This window comes from Cynocephalus volans, chromosome 5 (assembly GCF_027409185.1).
Source record: "Cynocephalus volans isolate mCynVol1 chromosome 5, mCynVol1.pri, whole genome shotgun sequence".
Taxonomy (NCBI): domain Eukaryota; kingdom Metazoa; phylum Chordata; class Mammalia; order Dermoptera; family Cynocephalidae; genus Cynocephalus; species Cynocephalus volans.
Genome location: NC_084464.1, coordinates 143,967,730 through 143,991,005, shown reverse-complemented (window position 1 = coordinate 143,991,005; position 23,276 = coordinate 143,967,730). Strand labels below are relative to the sequence as shown.

Genomic DNA, 23,276 nt, shown 5'->3' with positions numbered 1-23,276 from the left:
ATATGGGGTGAATAAGATTTTGACTGCTCAATAGACTGTAATTGCTTAGAGAAGAGGGCCTGTGTCTTTCCACCTCAGTATCGCCAGCACTTAATGTTACACCTGGCACAGACCTCAGTAGTATGTCCTGAGGCAGGATATGAAATGTGGTTGAAGGAATAAATTTGAAAATAGAAGCAAACAGTTAAACAGATTATAACTGGGCAAAATTGTTGATCCCCTAAAGGAAGAAGTTAGAACTTGACCAAAAGTGGGGAGGGTATTATGATGCAATTAACCAATTTTAGGAATTATACTTTATAGGATGAAGGAAAGTAGAAAAAACATAGAAGAGTTTAAACAGAAAATAAATTATTAATCTGCCATACAGAAAAATAGTCAAAAAGAGAAAATGTGAACTAATAAAGGACATGAAAAACATTTTGACAGTTGTCTGGATTCTAAATAAGAAGAATTATAGAGCACCAGACTTGTTTATCCCTATAAAGCAGGTAAATCAAATGTTCTAATAAGACTAGAAAGAAACTACTTGAAAGGAAAACTTTCAAGGTATAGACTAAGAATATAAAAGTAAGGGCCATGTAAATGTGGAATAAAGCTAGAAATAACAAAAATGAATATATAAAATATTTAATGATCACTGTACATCCTATGAGCCAAGAATCTCATATTCATGATTACATTCAACATTTAACAACTGTGTTAGATAAATTTTTATTTCCATTTTATATATAAGGAAATTGAAACTCATTGGCATTAATTAATTTACCTAAGGTTATGCAGATAATAAGCTGTCGACTATGGATATAAATCTGTGACAGATCAAGAACTAAGTCCATAATCTTCACGGCCCCACACATCTTGATTGATATGAACAAATGCCCAAACACACAATTTCTTTCTGTCTCTACCCATTACCCAGTGATTCTATGAATTTGATAAAAGTCTTATCTCAGATATTTCAGAATAAAATGATAATTTATAAATGACATTTCCTTCTATGTGAGGGAAAGGTGGGGTTGCCATATATTCACTGTTAGTTTAAGAGAAACAGAAGACTGCTATGAAAATTAAATAGTCAGTATTTCCAAGAAATAATTAACAGTGTAATGGTATAACCAAAGACTAACTTACATATATCATTTAACAATTATCATAATCATAACAATAATATCTCAAATTGGTTATTTTACATAAAGTTATTTAAGAGTACTGCATATTTTAAGTTATGTAATCACCACAAAAACTGTATGAGGTAGAAATTATAGTAATGCCTATTTTACAGATGAGAAAACTGAGGCTTGGAGAGCAGATAGATAACTTGAGCAGTGGCACCTAATAATCAAAATTTTTACATAAGCCATCAGATGCTTGAATCTGTGCTTTTAACTAGTATGCCACTATTAGAACACTATAAAGATTATATATAGAGAGAGCTTATGATAGTATGAAAATTAAATACAAAATGAAACCACTAAAATGAAACAAATAGATATATTTACTAAAATATTAAAGTACTTATTTCTATGTGCATCATGAATATTTTATTCCTTAATAGGGACATTATGAACTCTTTCTAGTTATCACCTTTTCAAGGGAAAAATAAAATATAGTCTAATGAAATTAATTCATAAGCAAAACATCACTGTGACACACAGAAAATAGAATTTGGAATTCTAATCAAAGCTATATTCATTTTAAAACAATTAAAGGAGGGGAGAAGATTTCACCACTAAATTTTTCCTGAAACGTACCATCAAGGTATTGCACCAGTCTTCAGTCCAGGTGCGAACTCGACTCCACCCAGCATTAAGAACACAGAGCCTCTCTTCTAAAACAGGCCCGCTGCCCTCGATCAGGTTCTGGAGGGCAGCACTGCTCTCTGTGATAGCATTTAAATCAGCTTTTCTCTTTTCTAGATCCTTCAGAACATTCTAGAAAATAAAAACACCAAGACCCACTTGATTTTTCAGAACATTATAGAAGTTTTCGCACCCTTCATGTTTTTTAAAACCCTTCCTCCACATATACACAGTAGTTTAAGACTTCCTAGATAATTTACAACATGTCAAAGGTTTACAAAACTTCCAAACTTATTAACATGGTGAGAGTTCTTAAGTTCTTAATGAAAATTTAAATGTTAATTAAGCAAATGCCAAAGATTGTAGAAAATTCAGATGTGGAAATGTAATTATTTCATTTGAGTATAAATTCCATTTATCACACAAAAACACTAATTATCTTTATCATAATGCTAAAGAATCAATTTCATTTTCAGTAACTACAAACTGGCAAAGCAGAAAGACCCCACAACTCACAATTCTAAAAATAAATCATAATAAACATATCTCCTAGACTACCAGAGGAAACTATTGATGTGTACTATATTTACTTGCGAGGATTCCATCCTGTATTAAGATATAATCTGTTGTAGGGCCGGACCCGTGGCTCACTCGGGAGAGTGCGGCACTGGGAGCGCCGAGGCCGCGGGTTCGGATCCTACATAGGGATGGCCGGTGCACTCACTGGCTGAGCGCGGTGCAGGCGACACCAAGCCCAGGGTTACGATCCCCTTACCAGTCACAAAAAAAAAAAAAAAAAAAAGATATAATCTGTTGTATAAACTTCACAAAAAAATATTCCATCTTAAGTAAATCTTAGGAAAACTAGTAAGTCTAAACTTTGGTCTTACATCTGTTGTAACATGCAAAGATAATACTCTGGATAGTATGATGATAATTTGATCCACACATGCCTAAGTTTGACAAGGCAACGTGTATAGCCACAGAACTACAGAAAGAGAATCAGGTTCCAAAACTAAAACTACAAATCAGGTTCCTTCAGTTGAAAAGCAATATGGGCATACTTACCCTACTACACTTCTGTTGTTGCACCTGTTTTAAACTGTTTCACCCTTTTAAACCAACATTTAAACCAATCATTTCAAGCAACTCAAGTTTATATTTAAACATCACTAAATCACATTTTGGAAAGCACACAAATTGAAAATTCACAAGTGAATCAAAGTTTAAACACTCACTTGGCCATGTCAATTACTGGTATATTTATGAAGGTGCTAAAATATTTCTTTCAAGTGTTCTTCTCCAGTGGAGGGTTAAAAAAAAGAATACACACAACCATGCTCTCTGCAATTAAGACTCTTTGTAATCCTTCAGTGGTTATGTACTGACTGACTAGAATAGTCTATAAAAACTATAAGAAATAATTAACTACAGGTAATTAAATTTAAATACACTATGCTAATAGATTTTATAATAAAGAAAATGACCACATTAAAAATAATGATAATTTAAGCTATGGAATAAAAATGCTATATAAGTTTTCCATTGAAAATAATTTTACAGAATCTTTAAGTGCAAATACGTTAAAATGTTGTGAAATATGCATGTTCCTTTGATGTGAAAATGTTATGTCAAAAAGATGGGTGATTATGTAACATACTGATGTTTCATTTGATTTATTTTAGTGAAGAGAATGTGTTGTGAATTCATGATTTGTATATACCATCTTCATTATTTCAAAGGTGAAATAAGATTAAATAAAATTTAAAAGTGTACTGTTCCAGTAGAGACAAACTTGTTATTTACAGTCATTACCTAAAAACATGATGAGAATACACTGAGAAATCAATGAAATTTATATGAATACACAAAGATGAATGATTAAAAACTAAATATACAAAAATCAATACCACCTATGTACCAACTATAAGCATTTAGCAAAAAAAGAAAAAAACATACTTTTACATAGCAATAAAAAATGAATAAATATGTAGAAATAAACTTTTTTGCATATATACATAATGTTTATGAAAAAAATCAAAACATTATGTACAAATATGAAAGAATTTGGGGTTAGAATAAGACATTTCATGCTACTAAACAGACTTACTATAACAAAGATGTCAATTCTCTTCCAAAAAAATCTATAAGTTTAATGTGATTCAAATAGAAATTTCCAACACAATTTCTTTTAAGAATTTGAGAACAATAATTCTAAAGTTCATGTAAGAGGACATACAGAAAAAGAAGGATGAAGACAGGAAACCCATTAACTACAGTTAAAATATATTATAGAACTACATAGTTAAACAGTTGAAGAACTAGTACATTTTAGAGGGTCAGATCGTGAAGAAGAAAAAAAGGAAAAGCAAAATACAAACAAGAATATATGAATCTGGCATGTCAAATCAGAAGGGAAAGCATTAATTGCTCAACAAATAGTACTGAGATAACTGGTGAACTATTTGGAAAGAAGGTTAGCACGTTACCTCCTGATATACACCAAAACAAATGCCAAAAGGATTAAAGGCTTAAAGGTAAAAAGATAAAACTATAAAAAAGCTAGAAGAAAATATAAATAATAATATAATCCTAGAGTAGAGTTGGCCATTATAACCACTAAAGACAAAAATAATAAAGAAAAGGATCATTTTGTTCTTTAAAAAAATGCATATAATAGTATTCGTTTAAAAAAAAACCTTAAAGAACAGAAAAAAGCTATAGCAGCAAAAAAGAGTTTTTTTGCAATAATACACAACATACTAAGCATTAATAATCATAACAGATAAAGAGCTCTAAATTAAAAGACCAACCCAGTGATATAAAAATGGTCAGAATTACAGAAATAGCAATTTTTTAAAAAGAGCCACAGATGAGCTATAAACTTATAAAAATAAAATAACAAAAACATGTTTGCATACCATTGTCAAAGGTGTGGTTAAAACAAGTAAGCAGGAATTCTCATACATCGGTGGGGGGTACAACATTTCTGAAGGACAATTTCATAATATGTATAAAACTTTAAAATGAATATATCCCTTGACCCAATAAATTTAGGGCTAAGAATTTATCTTCAGGAAATAATTATGAATGTATGCTACAATTTAGCTACAGGTACACTCATCACAGCATTATATACAATAGTGTAAATTGGAAATAATTTAAATGGATGTGAATGGAGGAATGAGACTAAAAAATAAGAATGAAATACTTTGCATAGCTCTAATATGCTATACAAAAACACTTGTAGGTAGAGGAAAATGTTAATGATACAAGTTTTAAAAGAAGGTCATGAAATACTAGACATTCCTTTTTAAATATACACTTGATCCTGTGCATGACAATATGTGCCTGAGTGAAAATGAAAAGAAAGAAGGGTATTCTTCACTTATGGGTGACTCTTGCTCCTGTCTCTTTTTTTGTATTATACTATGTAATTGAAATTTCATTCAATTAGCTTGTAGGACTTACGTTACTAATAAGAAAATAGTCATTTTCAAAGTGTGCTCTCTAAAGAAGATAATACTTCCCTGCAAAACTTAAATTTAACAAAAATAAAGTGGGCTGCCTTGTGCATTCATCCATAATACATCGATGACTTGCAACATTCTTTACTTCCCTCATACGTCCCCTTCTCCACCTCCTTGTCATTCACACAGCCTACAGCATAATCTCACTTTTCATGAGCTATTTTCTAAACTGAGAATATTCTTTCCAGTGCCTGATATCTTGACCTTCAAGTGTCATCTCCACAGAGCGTTCCAAGTGAGCAGGACTTGTGTCACCCCACTACCCCACAGCACCTTCTCTTCAAGGTCCACAGCAGACATCTGCAGGGATGGCAAGACTGATATCTGTGGCTTTATATAAATATCTGTTACAATATCAGTCACTTATTTTCAGCACTGCTCCCTAGTGTAGAGTCATGTGTCACTTAAGAATGGGGATATGTTCTGTCGTGCAAACATCACAGAGTGCACTTACTCAACCCTAGGTGTATAGCCTCCACTTAGGCTGTACAGTATAGCCACCCTCGTATGTGCAGTCTACCACGGACCGAAATGTTGTTAAGTGGCACATGACAGTACTTGCTTCTTTCTTAGGGAATAAATTTAGGGAAATAGAATGCCTTAGTAAAAGCACCACTTTGTGTTCCATTCAATTCTTGTCCAACTCAGAAGAGAGAATTAGCAAGTCAACTCTCTAATCTCTGTGATTTCAAAGTAACTATAGTGGCTGGCCAGTTAGCTCAGTTGGTTAGAGCATGGTGCTGATAACACCGAGGTCCAGGGTTCAATCCCTGTACCGCCAGCCACAAAATAAATAAAAATAAAAAAAAACACAAAATAATTATAGGGCTAAAGAAAATGCTTAGGTTGATGTTTCTTCTTAAATTCTGGTCCTATATTCTTTACATCAGTTAGTTTGCAGTAGAAAAATTAGTTATTAGTATGAAAGTTATTAAAGAAGAATTAAATTCAGTATAATATTCAAAAAATGTCACCGATTTTGAAGGTGGTTGATTATAATGTTTTCAGGTACCACATAAGCATAATGCCTATAAAAGCCTTGATGATCCATATGAGTTTAATGCTTTTGAAATCGAGATAAAAATATCTTGTTAAAATAGTTTTAAAAATATTCTTCTCAGGACAGAAAAGTGGAAAAAGTAATGGAAAAAAGAAAAGGCTAAATATGCAATAGAGGGAAATGGTATCCACCCAGCTTGCCCTGAGCAAGCGCCACACGTCACAGTGGCAGAGCGCTGGCGGCACGTCTGAACTGCAACTTACTTTAGCCCAGGAAATTTCCGCATCCAAGTCACCGAGCAAGCCTTCTGAAGTGGACTTCTGCACCAATTCCGTTTCAGTAACAGAAAGCCATTCAGAGAGAAAGGCTGCCTCTTTCTTCATTTTCCGTGCCAACTGTGATGCTCTTTCCAGATCCTGCTTTCCTTCTGTCACCTGAAAAGGAGAGAGAGAGAGAGAGAGAGAGAGAGAGAGAGAGAGAGACAGCGAGATTGAGATAGGAATAAACATGAATGGGGATGAATCAGAGTATTAACTAAAAAGCCAAATTGATTCTTATGTAACCCCCAAGACACACATAACCTGTATCTCTAGCACCTCAGAAGCACTCCAATCCTGCATTTCTGCAAGAAGACATCACAGAGTAGTATTCAGTGTCAGGCAACCCTGGGTTTTATCCTAGCTCTACCACTTACTTCCTAAGTGACCTCGGTATGGGGACAGCCTTCAGAAGATTGTTATGAGTATGAAATCAGAAAAATACATATACACAGGGCTTGGCCCAGGCCTTGGAACAAAGTTAAAGAATCAATAAATAGTGTCTATTACAATTTTGAACAGAAGATGTTTTAGAATACTCTCAATCAAGGATTTCATTTAAAAAACACATACCAGGGGTCTTCAAAGTTCATGGAAAGATTTGTATCATCTTTTAATTCCATTTTTCCATTAACTTTTTGAGGTATCCTCATACACACTATATAATAGCAATTTGAGGGGGGAAATCACACTATTTTTACAATTAGATGTTTTACAGTTAACCACATAACTTAAAATACCTACATGACTATGCAACATAAATCTTGTTAATATTTTGTTATTGTTGACAGAAAGAAAAATGAACTGAACAAACATTTAATACAGCTTCTGCATTGTGCTAAGGAGTCTCGTGAATGTTATACAAGAAAATCCACAACAGCCTCTGTGATAAGCACTGTTCTTTCTACTTTAAGGATAAGGAAAATGACATCTTTAAGAGATTGAGGCCAAGACCAGGGTGACACAGCCACTGGACTGAGCCTGGTCTGACCCTTTATACTACATGATGGTGCTCCCAAGCTGAGAACAATCATTCACAATATAAGCTGAGATGCTTTAAAGGTTATTACAACACAACACATAAAGTGAGTTCTCATTTTTATGTGCACACATGTAGTAGAAGAGTGAGAAGTCATAGGTGACATGAAATTTTCTTAGATAACATAAAATGACATAAAGACTGAATTTTGTTAATAAGCATCATGGGATTACATTTCTTTTTTCTGGTCCCCAAGGTTTAATTTCACTCTTTCATACCTTGAGGACTGATTGTTATTAAATTCCTTCTTTAAAGTGAGATATTTTTTCCACAGAGTTTAATTAAAATTCATGACTCTAAATTAATAGCACCTCGATGTAGTCTCTAGGAGACAAATACTTGAATAATAGTAAAAGATATTATGTATTCAAATGATACTTAGCTGATTTTGACATGCCCAGGAAGCACTACAGTCAACATAAAACTTAATGCCACCAAAGAATTGTACATAATAAGAAAATAATTTACAATTCAACTTGTAACAATTTACACTTTTCTCAGTCTAATCAATACATTTTAAGATGTGCTGTATATTGAATTAGGCCATATCAAGTGGTAAATCTTTTACCTAACCATTTATCCCTTCTTCCTCGTGGATATTCAACTATTACCTCTCAACAGGATAATTTCCATCAGCTATTAAACATACTCAAGCCTCCCATATTAAAAAAAAAAAAATTCCCCTCTTTGACCCCCTCTCCCTTGAAGACTTTGCTCTCTCCACCTTTCCCATACAAATCCTCAAAACCATTTTCTTACAGTGCTGTCTCCATTCCTTCATCTCGCACACACACCTCAAGCCATGCCATTCTGGCTTCTACCCCCATCACTCTAAAGAAGTTGCCCTTGCTAAGCTCAATAATGACCCCCATGGCAACAGTTCTACTGGACATTTTTAAGTGGATGTCATATTTACCTTTTGATAATATTCCAAACAGGTGACTACACTCATTCTCAAAATACCATCTTCCCCTGGCTTCTCTGACCTACTACTCTCCTGGCATGCCTACCACTTCTTGATACTTACTTTAGTTTCTTTTGCTGGCTCATCTTCCTCAAATTTCTTACTAAAGGACATAATTCCTAAGACTTGGTTGAGGGCCCTCTTCTGTTTTCCCTATATCCTGCCCCTAAGCAATCTCATCATCCCTGAAAACTTTAATTACCACCACTATGTAGACGACTCATAAAATACATCCCTTTGCCCAGATATATTCTCCAGACCCGAATAACCATGTGAGTACCTGACATCTCTGACTAACTCTCCCAAAAGCACTTAAAACATCAACATGTCCAATACATGATTTCTTTGTGTTCCTACGTTTCCTTCCAGCATCCCTATCCCAATGACAGCACCATGGTCCTCCAGGCATTCAAGCCAGAAACCCAGCAGTCACCCTTCACCTCTCCCTCTCCTACACCCCCAAGTCTAATCCATAATCAAGTCCTACCAATTTCACTCCCCACAAATGTCTGAAATCAATCTACTCACTCCATCTCTACCATCCACACTAGCTCAAGCCACCATCTTCTCTCACTAAGAGTATGACAACGACTTCCTAACTGGTCCTCACACCCACTCCTGCCCCTCCAATTCATCCTCCAAACTACAGTGAATGATCTTTTAAAAGAACATATCTGAGCATGTTATTTCCCTGATACAACCTTGCAATAACTGCTTATTGCTCTTAAGACAGAGACTAAAATATTTAACACAAACTCTAAGACATTGGCAGGGTCTGGATCCCCACACTGGCTCTCTCTGCTCTAGCCACACAAATGTAGCATGCTGCCTCCTGCCACAGGGCCTTTACACATGCTGTTCCATCAACCCCAAAAGCTCCTCTTCTGGTTTCACCCAGGTTACCCCTACACATCCTTCAGATCTCAGCTTATGCTTCCTCCTCAGGGAAGCTTTCTTAAGCCAGGTCTGGGCCAAATCTCCCTTAACCTATACTGTTAGATCACCACATGCATTCCATCATAACAAGTCAAACTGATAATCTGACATTTCTTTATGTAACTATGTGATTAATGTATTCCTCTTCCACAACCCTAAGTTCCATTAAAGAAAGAAATAATTTGAGTTTTTGCTCACTACTGTATCCCGACTGCCTGTATAACTCCTGACACACAGAAAACTCTCAATTGGGTTAAATGAAAAAATCAATTAATACTAAAACCATAGTCACAATTAGGGACTTAGTGTAAAAAAACAGCAATACCATTCCCATCCATAAAACACCAAGTCAGTGAATAAATATAATATATTTAATGACTTCAGCTGTATAATACCAAAAGGAAGCTCTAAGATGTTTATTCCAGATGTACAATGCATCAAATATACCACATCAACAACCTAATCTTGCAGAAGTGAGGTCAAAGCTACCTAGAAGAAGGATGAACTATTCATTCTTACTGACTTTAAATTGATAGGACAATTTCAGTTATTTTTCTCTGAGTTTATATAGAAACTTCAATCTTATTTGAAACAGTTAATATTTAATAACTAAAGAAGGATCCAGAACATTATCTAACAATTTTTCAGTATTGCCAAGGTTTCACTTTGATTCCTTCTTTTTTTGCTTTCCTTGTTTCAAGGCAAAGATTTGCAATGAGAGAAGACATTAATTAAGCCTGTTGGATCAAGTCAGTCGCTCACAGTAAATGGCCCACAACTCCCGCATGGATTCACTAAAACGCCCAAACTATAGATGTTGCTTGGAAGGATTTTAAATCCTGTTAGATTAAAGTGAATTTCCTGACACTTAATATTTATTAGAGCCCTGATGTTTTAACATTTCTCAGTAGACTGTTCAATTTAGAAATCCAAAAATCAATAACTGGAGTTTATACAGGGACTCATGTTTAAAGTTTCCTTTGAATAACTTATAAAATGTCACTAGCTAAAAGTATAAATATTAATCTGGATTACATATTAAAAATAAACTTCTACATAACTATTAATCATTCTAACATTGCTGTAGATTGGATTTCCCCTGCCCCCACAACTTTATTGAAGCTTAAAATCTCACAGTAACTGTTGAGGGTGGGAAATCCTATTACGGTAATTAAAAGGTGCAGCCTTAAAGAGGTGATTAGATTGTAGGACCATGCCATAGTGAATGGATTAATAATGGTGGTCAGGGGCGTGGTTCTGATGGCTTTAAAAGTAGCCAACTGAGAAAGTTAGCTCTCTCTCTGCTGTGCCATTTTCTGCCATGCCAGACCTCTGCATTGCTGTAAAGCCACCACCAAAGAAGACCCTCACAAGATGTGTTCCCTGGACTTCGAACTTCCCAGCCTCTGAAACTATGAGCAATAAATTTTGTTTTTTCATATATTAGCCAGTTTCAGGTATTTTCTCATGCACAACAGAAACAGACTAATACAGAAAATGAACATATACATTTAAAGACATGTAATAAAAATTATTAATAATTGAAAGCACGTAAGAGTGCCATAAATTTCAGACATGCATTTTCCAAGAAGTGGAATTTAACAGTATGCAAGAGAGTGAGAGAGAGGTGAGTCGGGGCTGCTTTGCTCACCTGTGCACCCAGGTCATTGTAAAGGACCTTCAGAGAAGTCAGCTGCTCATCCATCCCCTTGGGGTTGTCACTTTGCTGCTTCTGTACAATGTGCCTTCCTGTTTTGATTACAGTCTCCACTTCAAGTTTAACTTCACTCAAAGTTTTATACAGTTTCTGAAAAATAAAACAAGACAAATGACACATATAGTGAGCATTTGCCAGCTGGAATCATTTGACAGTGAAGAACTAACCACAGAAATCAAAGGGTATTATCCTTCTCAAATTTGGTTTGAAGGTCAAGCCAAATGAAGTCAAAGTTGTAAAACTTTTTCAAATCAGGTAAGAAAATAAATTAATAGAGTTTATGCTTGTTTAAAAAAGCCTCAGATATATGTTTTAGATATTTGTGAAAGCACTTGATAACAAACATTTTTTCTACACAAAATAGAGACATATTAGGACTAAAAATTGAATGTCTATCATGTTTAAAGTTACATTTTTAAAAATCCTAAATGCTATTACTAGAAAAAAGCCAACACTGGCTGCTTCTGGCTGTTAGAATTTGGAATTACTGACATTTATTTTCCCTTCTTGAAAGTCTTCTACCAAATCTACCACAATGAGCATATATTACTTGTATAATGTAAACATATATAAAACTCAGAATATCAAGATATATATGACTATAAGAAGTCAGAGGTCAAATTCAGAGCTTCCCTCATCCTAGTTACCTTGAAACCAAAAACCTTTGTTGTGAGCAGCTTCTCTTGATTCCTGACATCGTGATCTTAACCTGAAACATCACGTGGGACACTCACAGAATAGACCACTCAACTAAGTGCTTGCTTTGCTTGCTACTATATCACCATAAGCAAATAAAGGCTGACATGTATGCTCATCAATTAAATAGTATACTATTTGTTAGAAACAGATATGAAGACTGCAGTTTTGAAAAGCACAAAGAACCCTTCCCAAATTTTTCCTGTCTTACGAAATATCATCTTAAGTTTCTTCATGATTCTCAAACAGAACACTAATTATAAAATCGTCTCCTCTCAGCCACATTATTTTTAAATTTCTATTCAATTAAATGATAACATTCAAGACTAAAATTATAACAAGGCCTTATATATCATTTCTTCTCTCCTGTCTTAGGTTCAAACTTCAATTTAAACTTTTATTTTCCTAGAAAATGAATTTTTTTCTGCTATAATATTCCTAACACCCGTTCTCAGTATTAATTTCTTCTTCCTGTCTTAGGCTTAAACTCTAAAAATCAGAAGCTGAAATTTTACTTTCCTTGAGAATGATTATTTTTTCCCACAGCAATATTTCCAACATTAATTCTAAGTATAGTTCTTCTAGCTAACTCAAATTAATCCTTGAACACTTAGCTCATCAGTCACATTCTGCTAAAGCCTTCCCTAGCTTCGAGTGTCGTTAAGACATGTTTCTTTTGTTGTTGCTGTTATTTTCCTCATGTTATATACATGTCCATTCTAGTTTTCTTGTCTCATTATACTGTAATACTACTATCTCCAATCTGTCTCTCTTACCTATTCTAATTTCCTAGGGGAGGAAAGATCACACTTTTTATTTTTTAATGTGTTTTCCATCATCAATCACTGTGTTTAGCACACTCTAGACTAATGATCACTGAACAACCCATGCATGTAAGCGCTAGTTTAAGTCATAATAGCTGCTGGAAAACCCACTAGACACACTAACCACCCAACTGCCTCACCATACACTTGTCCAGATGGGTCTGTATGACATCGGGGTCTACATCCTTCACATCCAGAACATGGACTTCTGCTTTCACACCATCCAGCACACGCTTGCAGTCAAGCATGCGCTGCTCAAAGTTAGCAGGCTTCTGGAAAAGCTGGAACTTTGTAGACACCTCTCGAAGCTTCCTCTGTTTACAGAAATGAAAATAATAAGCAATTCATGTCAGAATGATAATCTCTCTCAAAAGATGATATTAGTATAATACACAATGCTAAAAAGTTGTAAAATAAAGCTCCAATAAAAACACTCAGTAATATTACCAAAAAAAAGAAAGAAAAAATCCTAAAAGAGCTCGGTGAGGTTACCTGATTGCCTAAATGAACTGCACAGCCTAGGGTCAAGAATTACTCAACATTCAGTGTCTCAAAACTCAGTAATAAATTTGGATAAAAATTTAGATAGAGCTGGCCTCACTGGAATTAAAACTTCATTAATATTTGCACTTGTTCAAAAAATATAGTTCAGGAACCTAGGACTCAAAATACCCTTCATGAAAAGTTCAGAGTGAAGGTCGACCTTCTATCAACCATTAAGGAACTAAGTGACACTGCACCCCAGGCATCCACTACCTGCTCAGCACATCAGCCACACCAGTACTGACACTGGCTCCGCATTAAAGGGAAAGTCTATATAAAGCTAATTTCTAAATCTAGCTCACATGCTATCTTTTCAACTCAACTAAAAAAAAAAAATCAGTTCAGTATTTTACACCCATGCAACAATTTGTTTCTGCTGCCATGGGGTGCAATGCACATTCAATATATCACTTCCAACCCATGGTTTACATCATAAAGGACACCAAAGGCACCCAAGTAATCGGCTTTCTCTTCTCCTTTTTCCGCCCAACATATGGAGAAGTAAAAGGAAGCTGCTTGCCCTCTTTACCTGCAGCACATCCATCTGACTTCCTCCCCTGCTAGTCCTGCCCTCTGGGGAGGTCGGGGGCTGGGAACGCAGATTTCTTCTCAGTTCCTCTAGAGTTAACTCATGGGCTGAGATCTCTGCTTGGATTTTCTACAGAGAGATTGGAAAGGGGACAACATGTCTTTTTTTAAGAGATAAAAGAAATGATACAAAAGTTCCATATAGTTGTGTGATGCATAATATTGTATTTTACGTAATGATGACCTCTGTACAAGCTTTAATAACTTTGCAGTATAACAATAACACAGGCCGCCGTATTGTACAACTACTGTGTGCTATGCACATGCTAAGGTCATTGCATTTGTCATTTCTGATGTTCACAATTTATTTATAACGAAGGACTTGTCCCAATTTCATAGCTAAGAGAACTACAATTTAAAAATGTTGGTCACTTGCCAGGGTCTCATGCAGAGAGCAAGAAAACCCAAGTGCTGCCCTGTAAGTAAGGCCAGTCTTTTTCACTGACTTTGGGCGGCAGGAGGGGTTCCCTTACAGTTGAGGAGGTGATTACGAATGCTCACTTTATAACCTGAAAGCCCTCAAATCCATGGCAGTACCTGAGCTTCTTGCGGAACTTGGAAAGCATCTATCCTATCAGTCAAATATGAGGTAAGCTGTTTATCCAGCTCCGCCAAGCTCTCCTGCAAGACTTGAAGTATGTGGTCAGTTTCCCGCAGGACCTGGAGTTGCTTTTCCAGAGAAATCTGCTTGCTCTCTGCCTACACAGGGGAGAAATTCAATCATTAGCCACTTAGCACAAATATAAATAGCTGAATATATACATTCTGGCCACTAAAAAAAAGACTATGAAAGCACTAGTTCAAGACTTTTCAGCCTCCCTTAAAAATAAATAATAACTACTAATGATAACAGTGAAACTGTCCTTCTAGTACCTTATGTACCTTGCAGCTGAGTTACTATTACTTCTTTCTGCATGAAATGGCAAAATACAAAAATGTAAAGTTTTCCTAGAACATATTAAACAAAGAATAAAAATGTGTTATTTATTATAAATTTAGAGCATTTTTAGGAGTCAGCCTTGTCTATCAATAGGAATATGAAATATAAAAAGAATGCCTAACAATTGAGTAAACATCTAAATCTCTTTTTTCCAAAGTCTAAACAAGTCCTACAGATGCACATATGTGTTGAACCACTATTTACTGCACTTTGGGATTAAGCTTGATAGCATCATGGTCTAAACATCAACAGTTATTATTTAATATGTGTTTGAAAGCATCTAGAACCCACCCAACCTTCCTATAAGTGTCCTTTCCGTCATTACTGATACGAACATGCTATTGTGATACAACCTGGACATGATCTAAGACATCTGGCTTTCACAGCAACTTGCATCAAATTCTGATGGCCCCATACCTACTAGAATGAGTTACTATTCTTAAACACAGCTATAATATGATACTTAATGAAATTAAATAGTTCACAAGTAGAAATATTCTCGAAGATTGTTTTTTATTAATCATCACGTTCTTCCTGCCCTTTAGGTGTTAGGTGTATTCTCCCTTATCTAGTACTCCAGTGCCCTCAACACCCCCCTTCAGTGTTGGTTACCAACTTTAACCAACAGTAACCAGCTTTAGAGGTTACCAACTTTAACCAACATCAAACCTTTAACCAACATTAAAGCTCCATATGAGATAAAGCTTGGGGTCAGCTGTATATCATAAACACCCCATCAGTACTCATGCCTGTCCCAGTTCTTACCAGGTGACTCAGATCTTCGTATCGGCTATTAAAAGCCTCCAGTTTCTCACTGATTATATCATCAAGTATCCCTCCATCAATCAGAGTCTGGCCAAGTTCCCGAATCTGGGTGCGATTGTCTGCTGGGTGGCGCAAAACAGATTCCAGAGACTGGGCCAGGGATAGAAAAGAAAAAAAAAAAAAAAGAATTTACTAAAAACAATGAATTTACAAAATGTATCACAGATCTTAAAAATGTCCATTTTTAAAGTAATTTCATTTTCTAGAAATCTAAGGAACAAGACCTGAAATTAGGTAAATGACTAATTCACAAAAATATCCATCATGGTACTAATAAATACATAAAATTGAGAAATCAGCACAAATGATATATGACAATGTAATTTCATAAAAATAATTTAAATAATCATTAATTATATGGGTAAATGTTCATGATATGATACAAAGTTTAAAAGCAGAAAACAGTACTACACAAACTAAGTTATCTCAACTGTCATTAGTTGTATTACTAAAAGTAGGTACTAATTTTTCTACAACATATACAGAATACTAGGCACGTTTTTATGTACATAAATGTAATTAACCATATGGGCTAAATATTATTCCCACTTTACAAATGGAAAAACTGAAGCTCAGGGAGATTAAATAAGCTGGCTACATACACACAGTAAAAAGAGGAGCTAAGATTCCACCTTGGCTCCAAAGCCTTTGATCCGATCTGAGTGAATACATAAAATAATAATAATTAAGAAGAAATACACAAAATGTTTAAAAGCATTTATCTTAGGGTTTGCTTTATATTTTTCTCTGTTTTCCACATTTCTAGAATGTACACATAACACTCATATTAGAAAAATATGCTCTTTTAAGTAAGCTTTTCCTATTTTTCATTTCTCAGTCTCTCGTGCTGCTTTATTTGAGAAGCTCCTGGGACAGGATCCCATGCCTCAACTACTGTCCACTCGCTCCTGTCTTTTCACTTTTAACATCTCACCTGTAACAGACTAGAAGCCACAGTAAACACAGTCATTGCTGTGCTTAATGAGTAAAAATAACTTGATGAAGAAGCAAGAGAGCAGGTGTCCTAATAAACCGAGCAGAGTTTTGTCCAGCAACTGGTAAAATAAACTGGAAAACCACTAGAGTGCTTTACCATGTCTAACATGCACTGATTGTCAAATAGCTAATCACTTCACGAGGCTGATAGCGTGGGTCACCAACAATCTAAATATGCATGATTATATAAATGCTTCAGACTATGGAAGAAAACACAAGTTACAATGAAAACTACTGAGGATACCAAGAAATTCTCATGTGGATGAAAAATCAAAACTACTGAGGGAGCAAACACGTTTGTCCTCATAAAGCATTATGTTTCTCATTTTAATGCATATTTGGTTTCATTGCAACACAAAGAAATGCTCCCAAGGACACAGGTTCCAACCTCCAGGGCTTCGTTGACAGCATCTGTCTTCTCCGGCAGGGCCTCTGTGCTCCTCATCCGTTCTTCCAAAGTGTTTAACCAGGTGGTTTCAAGATCCAGATAGTGAAGCAGTTCAATCCAACAAGACCAGACCTCCTAAAGCGCACAGAGAAAAAAAATCTAAGCTAGCTCAGAAGCCATTCCATACATAGTATTTCGAGTGCAGCACATTCACTTTAATCAATAATAATTTCATTTAGATGTGAATATATATGGGAATTTAGAAACTGATAAAGCTGGAATTTCAGAAAAATGAGATAAAACTGAATTCTTCAATAAATCATATTAGACCAACGGGGGAGGGGCAAGAGACTGCCTCGCTCTACCTTAAAATAAATTCTAACAACCTGATTTAATGTCAAAAATAAAACTATATAATTAGTAGGACAAAACTGGAGAGAAAAAGTATTAGTTGTTTTTTAAACAGAAGGTAAAAATCACTCCTAATTACAGTTTTTTAAAATAATGTCATAGGTTATTGAGATCTCCTAGGACCCACCCAATTTCAACTCAGAGCTAATTGGTATAAACAGTCGGCTGTGCAGGCTTCTCAACATTTTTCTCAATTCAGGAGGACACGTCTACATAAGAAGAGAGCCACATTTTACCCAAAAGGGGCTTATACTGTTCTAACCCTGTTACTTGCAATCACTCGTTCCCCACTGATAAGGTTTCCTTGGAGGGACGAGGGAGGGAAGATGAATACATTTATAAATTCATACTCCCTTATTCCACATGGGAGGAACACATCTGATTGGCAAATTTAGGAGAAAGAACACAGCTCAGAGCCTTCTGGGTTTGTTCTCTGTCAGATCTACTGACTGAGCACGTTCTAGTCTGTGCTCCATATGAGCGAGGCTTACCAGAAAAGGGGTCAGCACAGTTTTCTATAAAGTGTCAGTCAATATTTTAGGTTTTAGGGGCCACGTGCAGTCTCTGTCACAGATTCTTCTTTGCAGTGTGTGTGTGTGTGTGTGTGTGTATTTTATAACCCTTTAGAAATACAAATATAAAAAACCATTCTTAGTTAACCAGACATACAAAAACAAGCTACGAATTAGATTTAAACCCCCAGCTATAATTTGCCAAGCCCTGGCTTAGACTAAAAGGGAACAGAGGTTTCTAGTCCCCAAAATTACTATGAGCAAAAAGTGGACTGGGAAATCTGCTCAGACACACACGCGACCTCCTTTCTTACGGGAAAGGGAAGATGACTCAGAATCAATCCCAAGAAGCAGGACTGATCCCTAATGAAGCAGCTTTCTCATTCGCTGGCCTCCATTATACAAATTGATCTCGGCACAAAAAAATTCAGAATGAGCAAGTGATGAGTGAATTTAGTTTAAATATTGCAGCTGGCATTTTTTACCATTTCAGGATTTACCACAACACAGTCATTTGTTTTAGGATAAACAGAATTCAAATTGTTATAAACTGAAATGCTTCTTAAATCTTTCAACAAGATAATAATAAGTCACACTGATGTAAATAAAAACAATCAAGCAAAAACTTAATTTTATTTTCAAAAAAAACTCATAGAATCATCTACATCTTGAATCTAATGGCCAGAAAGGGGGTGGGGGGTGTATTTTATTTGAGGTCCATCAAAATACCAGCATGTTTAAGTTCTTTTTTCCTTCAGATGACTCTCTAACTTTAGACACCATTCAAAATAAAAAAACCCAATTCATCTCTTTCTAGTCAACCAGCCAAAACAAAACAAAAAAAGAGGGTTCCTATGTGTTCTGGAGTTTGGGGACTGAAACAGACCCTACAGATCCTCTGTAACATAAAAACCTAAAGTCTGAAGATATTAAATAACTTGCTCAAGAACTTTCCAATAATTGGGGAAAGATCTTGGTCTCTTTTTTTTTAGTCCCTCTTTCTTTATTAGAAACCTACTCCCCCAAAACAACTTTTCCTTTATGATCCAGTATTTGGGGGGGGAAATGGAGTTTTTTCCAAGATGCGGAAGTGGCCAGTCCAATATATTGTTTGGATCTCAGAAATGCATCACTGAAAAAATGACATACCTCTAGTGTGTGGCACTTTCCTCTAATTCTGTTACAAAGAAGTTGGTAATTCTCCAGCACAACGTTCAGCTCAGATGTCAACTCCTGGCCACCAGAGGGCGCCTTGGAAGCTAATAACTTGATGTTGTCCTTGAGAATCTTCACTCTCACCTCCTTCTGCAACACGTCCTCTTTGGCCCTCTGTTCCAAGAAAGGATGAACTTGAAAAATGTCTCCCTTTCTCAGCAAACAATTCCTTTCTTTTTTTTTTTTAATAACTAAACCAAAATTATAACATCTAGATGATTCTAATTGGCCAACTGAAACATTACGTAGGTAATCACTAGTGAGTGTTTTTGAAATAATGCTAAGTATAAAATTTCGCTCATGTGTCCCAATGTACAAAGCTGCTATAAACATTTTCATATAATAACAGCAGTGTTAATATCTAAATTATCCTAAATTATGTTTACTGACATAAAGTATTTTCAAATTTGGGGTCCAGGATAAGAATCTAAGTGAATTAATTTTAAATGATCACAAAAACTGAGGTGCACGATGGTAGAGGTATCCTTTAAAAAGTTCTCCAAATAATTAAACATATTTTTTTCTTAGAAAATCTAGCATTCTGATAATTAACAGCATTTCTAAGATGATAAAGATATACTGTGACAATCTCATCCAGATATAATGCTTCCCTTACTCTCCCTCAGCGCTCGAGATGAACAATCTCACAATCGGGAAAATCAAACTAAAACAGACTTTCATTCTCCCATTTAGCTTTCTTTACTTCCCTAGGTTGGGGGAAAGTAATTAAGTGTAGTGGCCTTTAAATTCCTAATAGCTGTTTGAAAGAATAAAAATAAATAGAGTGTTGCTCAATCAAGTATTTTAATCTCATTTTCCTAAACTCCCATTTATAGTGATGTAAAAAAAACCACAGAACTACAGTGCCTGTAGTATAAAGGAAGAGAATAAATAAGATAATTCTTAACATGGTAGGTTACCTTTAAAATACTTTGTGTACTGAATGTTTTGAAATCTTTCAAACACAGCTACACTAAAAAAGATTGTTCAGTGCAAAACAACTTCAACAAAAGTCTCTTGTCATATTTACATTGATTCATATATGAGGGTACTTCAAAAAATTCATGGGAAGATTTGTATTACCTTTCAATTCTATTTTTCCATGAATTCTTTGAAAAACTCTCACATAATTATGCATGAATGTCATGTAATCTCTTTTAAACATCTGCACAGAGAAATTTGCTTTAGTTACACTTTCAGGCAAGTTATCTTTGGGATATAACATTCATTATTTGCTTCCTCTAGTATTAAAAAAATATATAGCCTTTAATACATTATCTCCTTTGGCTTAAACACTTAAGGACAGTCAAAGCACTGTTAGAAATTTAGGAATGATGCCCAGTACTTTTATTATATTTTTAAACATATATTCAAGTATTCAAGACTATGGACACAGGAATACAAGTTCACAAGAAATAAATCCAGTGAATCCAACTGATATCAACTCCCTTGATGCATTCTTACTGCTACTTTAACCTGCTCTAACAAAATTTTGGTATTCATAGGTGCCCCATGTATTAACTGTAAGATTACTACCTGGTAAAATAAGGATAAACCCCAACTGACTTTGGAAGTCTCTCCTATTTCTTACAAAAATAATTCTTCCTAAAAAATTTTGGAAATAGCGGTGATAGTTGCACAATACTGTGAATGTAACTAGTGCCACTGAATTGTGCACTTAAAAATTGTTGAAATGGCAAATTTTATGCTATATACGTTTATCACAATTTTAAAAATCATAATTCTTCCTCACACCTAGCACTGGAGGTTTTTAAGTCACTCTTTGTGGCGCCCCAAGGTTCTAACCTGAGAGATATCTCAGGGGTCCTTGTGGACTTGACTCATGGGCCAAGCCAAACCAGGGCATGCTTGGCTTCCTTTCCCCACTAAAATCTTTCCTTTTTCTTTTTAAAATTCAAAATCCTACTACAAAACACACACACACACATGGTGCTTTACAACTAGAGGGTTGACTGGTTGACTGGTTTTAAAGGGATGCAGGGAGGTATCGAGCCTATAGACTCTGACTGTTCCAGCCTGACCTTCATTTCTTCCACAGCATTCTCGAGTTCCTCTGGTGACTTGTACTCAAAATCCCTCTCCAGGTATTCCTCTTCAGCCTGGCTCATCCATTCCTGCATCTCTGCCAAGTCTTTCTTCAGGTTCACTGCTTTTTCCTGACTTTCAGACAACCTATTTTTTTGAATAGCAATCTAGAAAGGAAAAGCCATTCCCCCAGATAAACAAATTTTAATACATAAATGTCAAGTTCTAGTTTTACATATTTGAAGACACAGATAACTTCCCACAAAGAATCTTATGTTTTAATATTCAAATAAAACCTTTTATACGTTTTGTGCTGATGCTGTGGAATATAAACTATAATGAAAAACAATATTATAACTGAGATTCTACACCATATTTTGCATATGAATCTAATCTGCAAATATCTATTATAATTTTTTAAATGCATAAGAGTTGACACAGTAATCCCAGATATAAGAATCTAACCTATGGCAATAAAAGCATATATATCAAGAAAATTTATTGTATCATTGTTTATTATTTTTAAAAACTACAAAAAAAAACCTGGAAGCAGCCAAAATGTCCATTTTGTCCTTTTTTACAGTATTCCCCATTAAGATTTCACTTTTAAAAGACGGGGCTTGGGGATTGCTATTAAAGATGTTCTTAAGACACTGCTCTACAAAATTTTAGCTTTGGTAATCTACTGTATTTGTATATTCCATGCAGACACACAAAAAAGTCACATTAGAAAATAGATACTCGTCTGATTCTGATTCAGTAACTTAGGCTGCTAAGCTGACAATAACCGAAGGATGGCTCTCACCAGAGTAAGGGTTAACTAAAATTTAGTGGCTTTCCTGCTTCCCCCCTCCAAACAGGATCACAGTCATAAAAACAGACAGGGACCAAACAGGAGCCTTTTATTCACTGCCCCCACGCGGTAATCTGGGAGCCGGTGCCAGCAACACACACGACCCACTTCCCAAGCCTCCTGATCAGCAGTTTAACCTGGTGAGCTTTTCAGATAGATAGATAGATTGATTGATTGATTGATTCTGGGGCCTCACTTCTAGAAAATTCTCTTTACTAGTATTTTCTGAACATGAGTCAGTTACAAAATTTTCAAGAATCCACAGAGAAATCAGAAAAATAAAGACACTGTAGTGAGCTTTAAAGAAAAACCTTAAGATTGTAATTAATTATCCTGAGATTATATACTTTCTATTTTTGGCATTAAAATGTTCTTTCTGGGCTGGCCGGTTAGCTCAGTTTGTTAGAGCACAGCCTTATAACCCCAAGGTAATGGGTTCAGATCCCCACACCAGCCAGTTGCAAAAATAAAATAAAATAAAATAAAATAAATAAATAAAATGTTCTTTCTTTCATGATTTCATGGCTCTTATAGATGAAATAGACTGGTTTTTCGTTGATTTGTTTTATATTCCTGTCTTCTCTTAGCAGAATAAAAATTTGGCAACAGGGGGTTAGCAAGAAATTAGTAAAGGGCCACATGAAGTGATTACATTGTGTAACACTGAATATACAAATCGTCCTGATTTGAGCATCACATGTCGCACACAGATATTGATATTCAACGTGGTATCCCACAGGTAAGTAAAATCAATTATGTTTCAATCAAAAAAAATTTTTTGGCGACACTGTATTTGTCCAAAATTACTTTGACATTTTTACTAGGCAATGAAATACAACAGCCTAGAACTGCTCTAGAATATCACTCACACAACGCGTCGCTGCCTCCCATGCTGAGGACACTTACAGATTTCCCACATTCTTATTCCCATACTTTGAATCAATAATAATTCACAATGAATTCTATGTTGTTATATGTGGATGGCTGGATGGATACCGACACAGACTTCTATTTGTATGTGGCCTTCCTTGCTCCCGATTGCCACCTCCCAACCATTTTCCCCAATTCCAGTTCTTCCAGGTGCGTGCCATCAGATGATAGTACATTTACAGAAATTGGAATGTGGCTGGCATA

General features: G+C 35.3%; 1 protein-coding gene across 4 annotated transcripts in view; it reads right to left on the bottom strand.

Moving 5' to 3' along the window:
• Positions 1-23,276, bottom strand: part of UTRN (utrophin) — a 473,290-nt gene that overhangs the window by 284,526 nt on the left and 165,488 nt on the right. For all 4 annotated transcript variants that reach the window (XM_063097714.1, XM_063097711.1, XM_063097712.1 and 1 more), the window contains 10 exons: positions 21,286-21,456; positions 19,178-19,357; positions 17,106-17,240; positions 15,662-15,811; positions 14,494-14,655; positions 13,898-14,026; positions 12,966-13,139; positions 11,240-11,395; positions 6,596-6,766; positions 1,755-1,934 (listed from right to left, as the gene is read on the bottom strand). In XM_063097714.1, the coding sequence (XP_062953784.1) occupies positions 1,755-1,934; positions 6,596-6,766; positions 11,240-11,395; positions 12,966-13,139; positions 13,898-14,026; positions 14,494-14,655; positions 15,662-15,811; positions 17,106-17,240; positions 19,178-19,357; positions 21,286-21,456 (1,608 nt within the window). The remainder of the gene's footprint in view (positions 1-1,754; positions 1,935-6,595; positions 6,767-11,239; positions 11,396-12,965; positions 13,140-13,897; positions 14,027-14,493; positions 14,656-15,661; positions 15,812-17,105; positions 17,241-19,177; positions 19,358-21,285; positions 21,457-23,276) is intronic.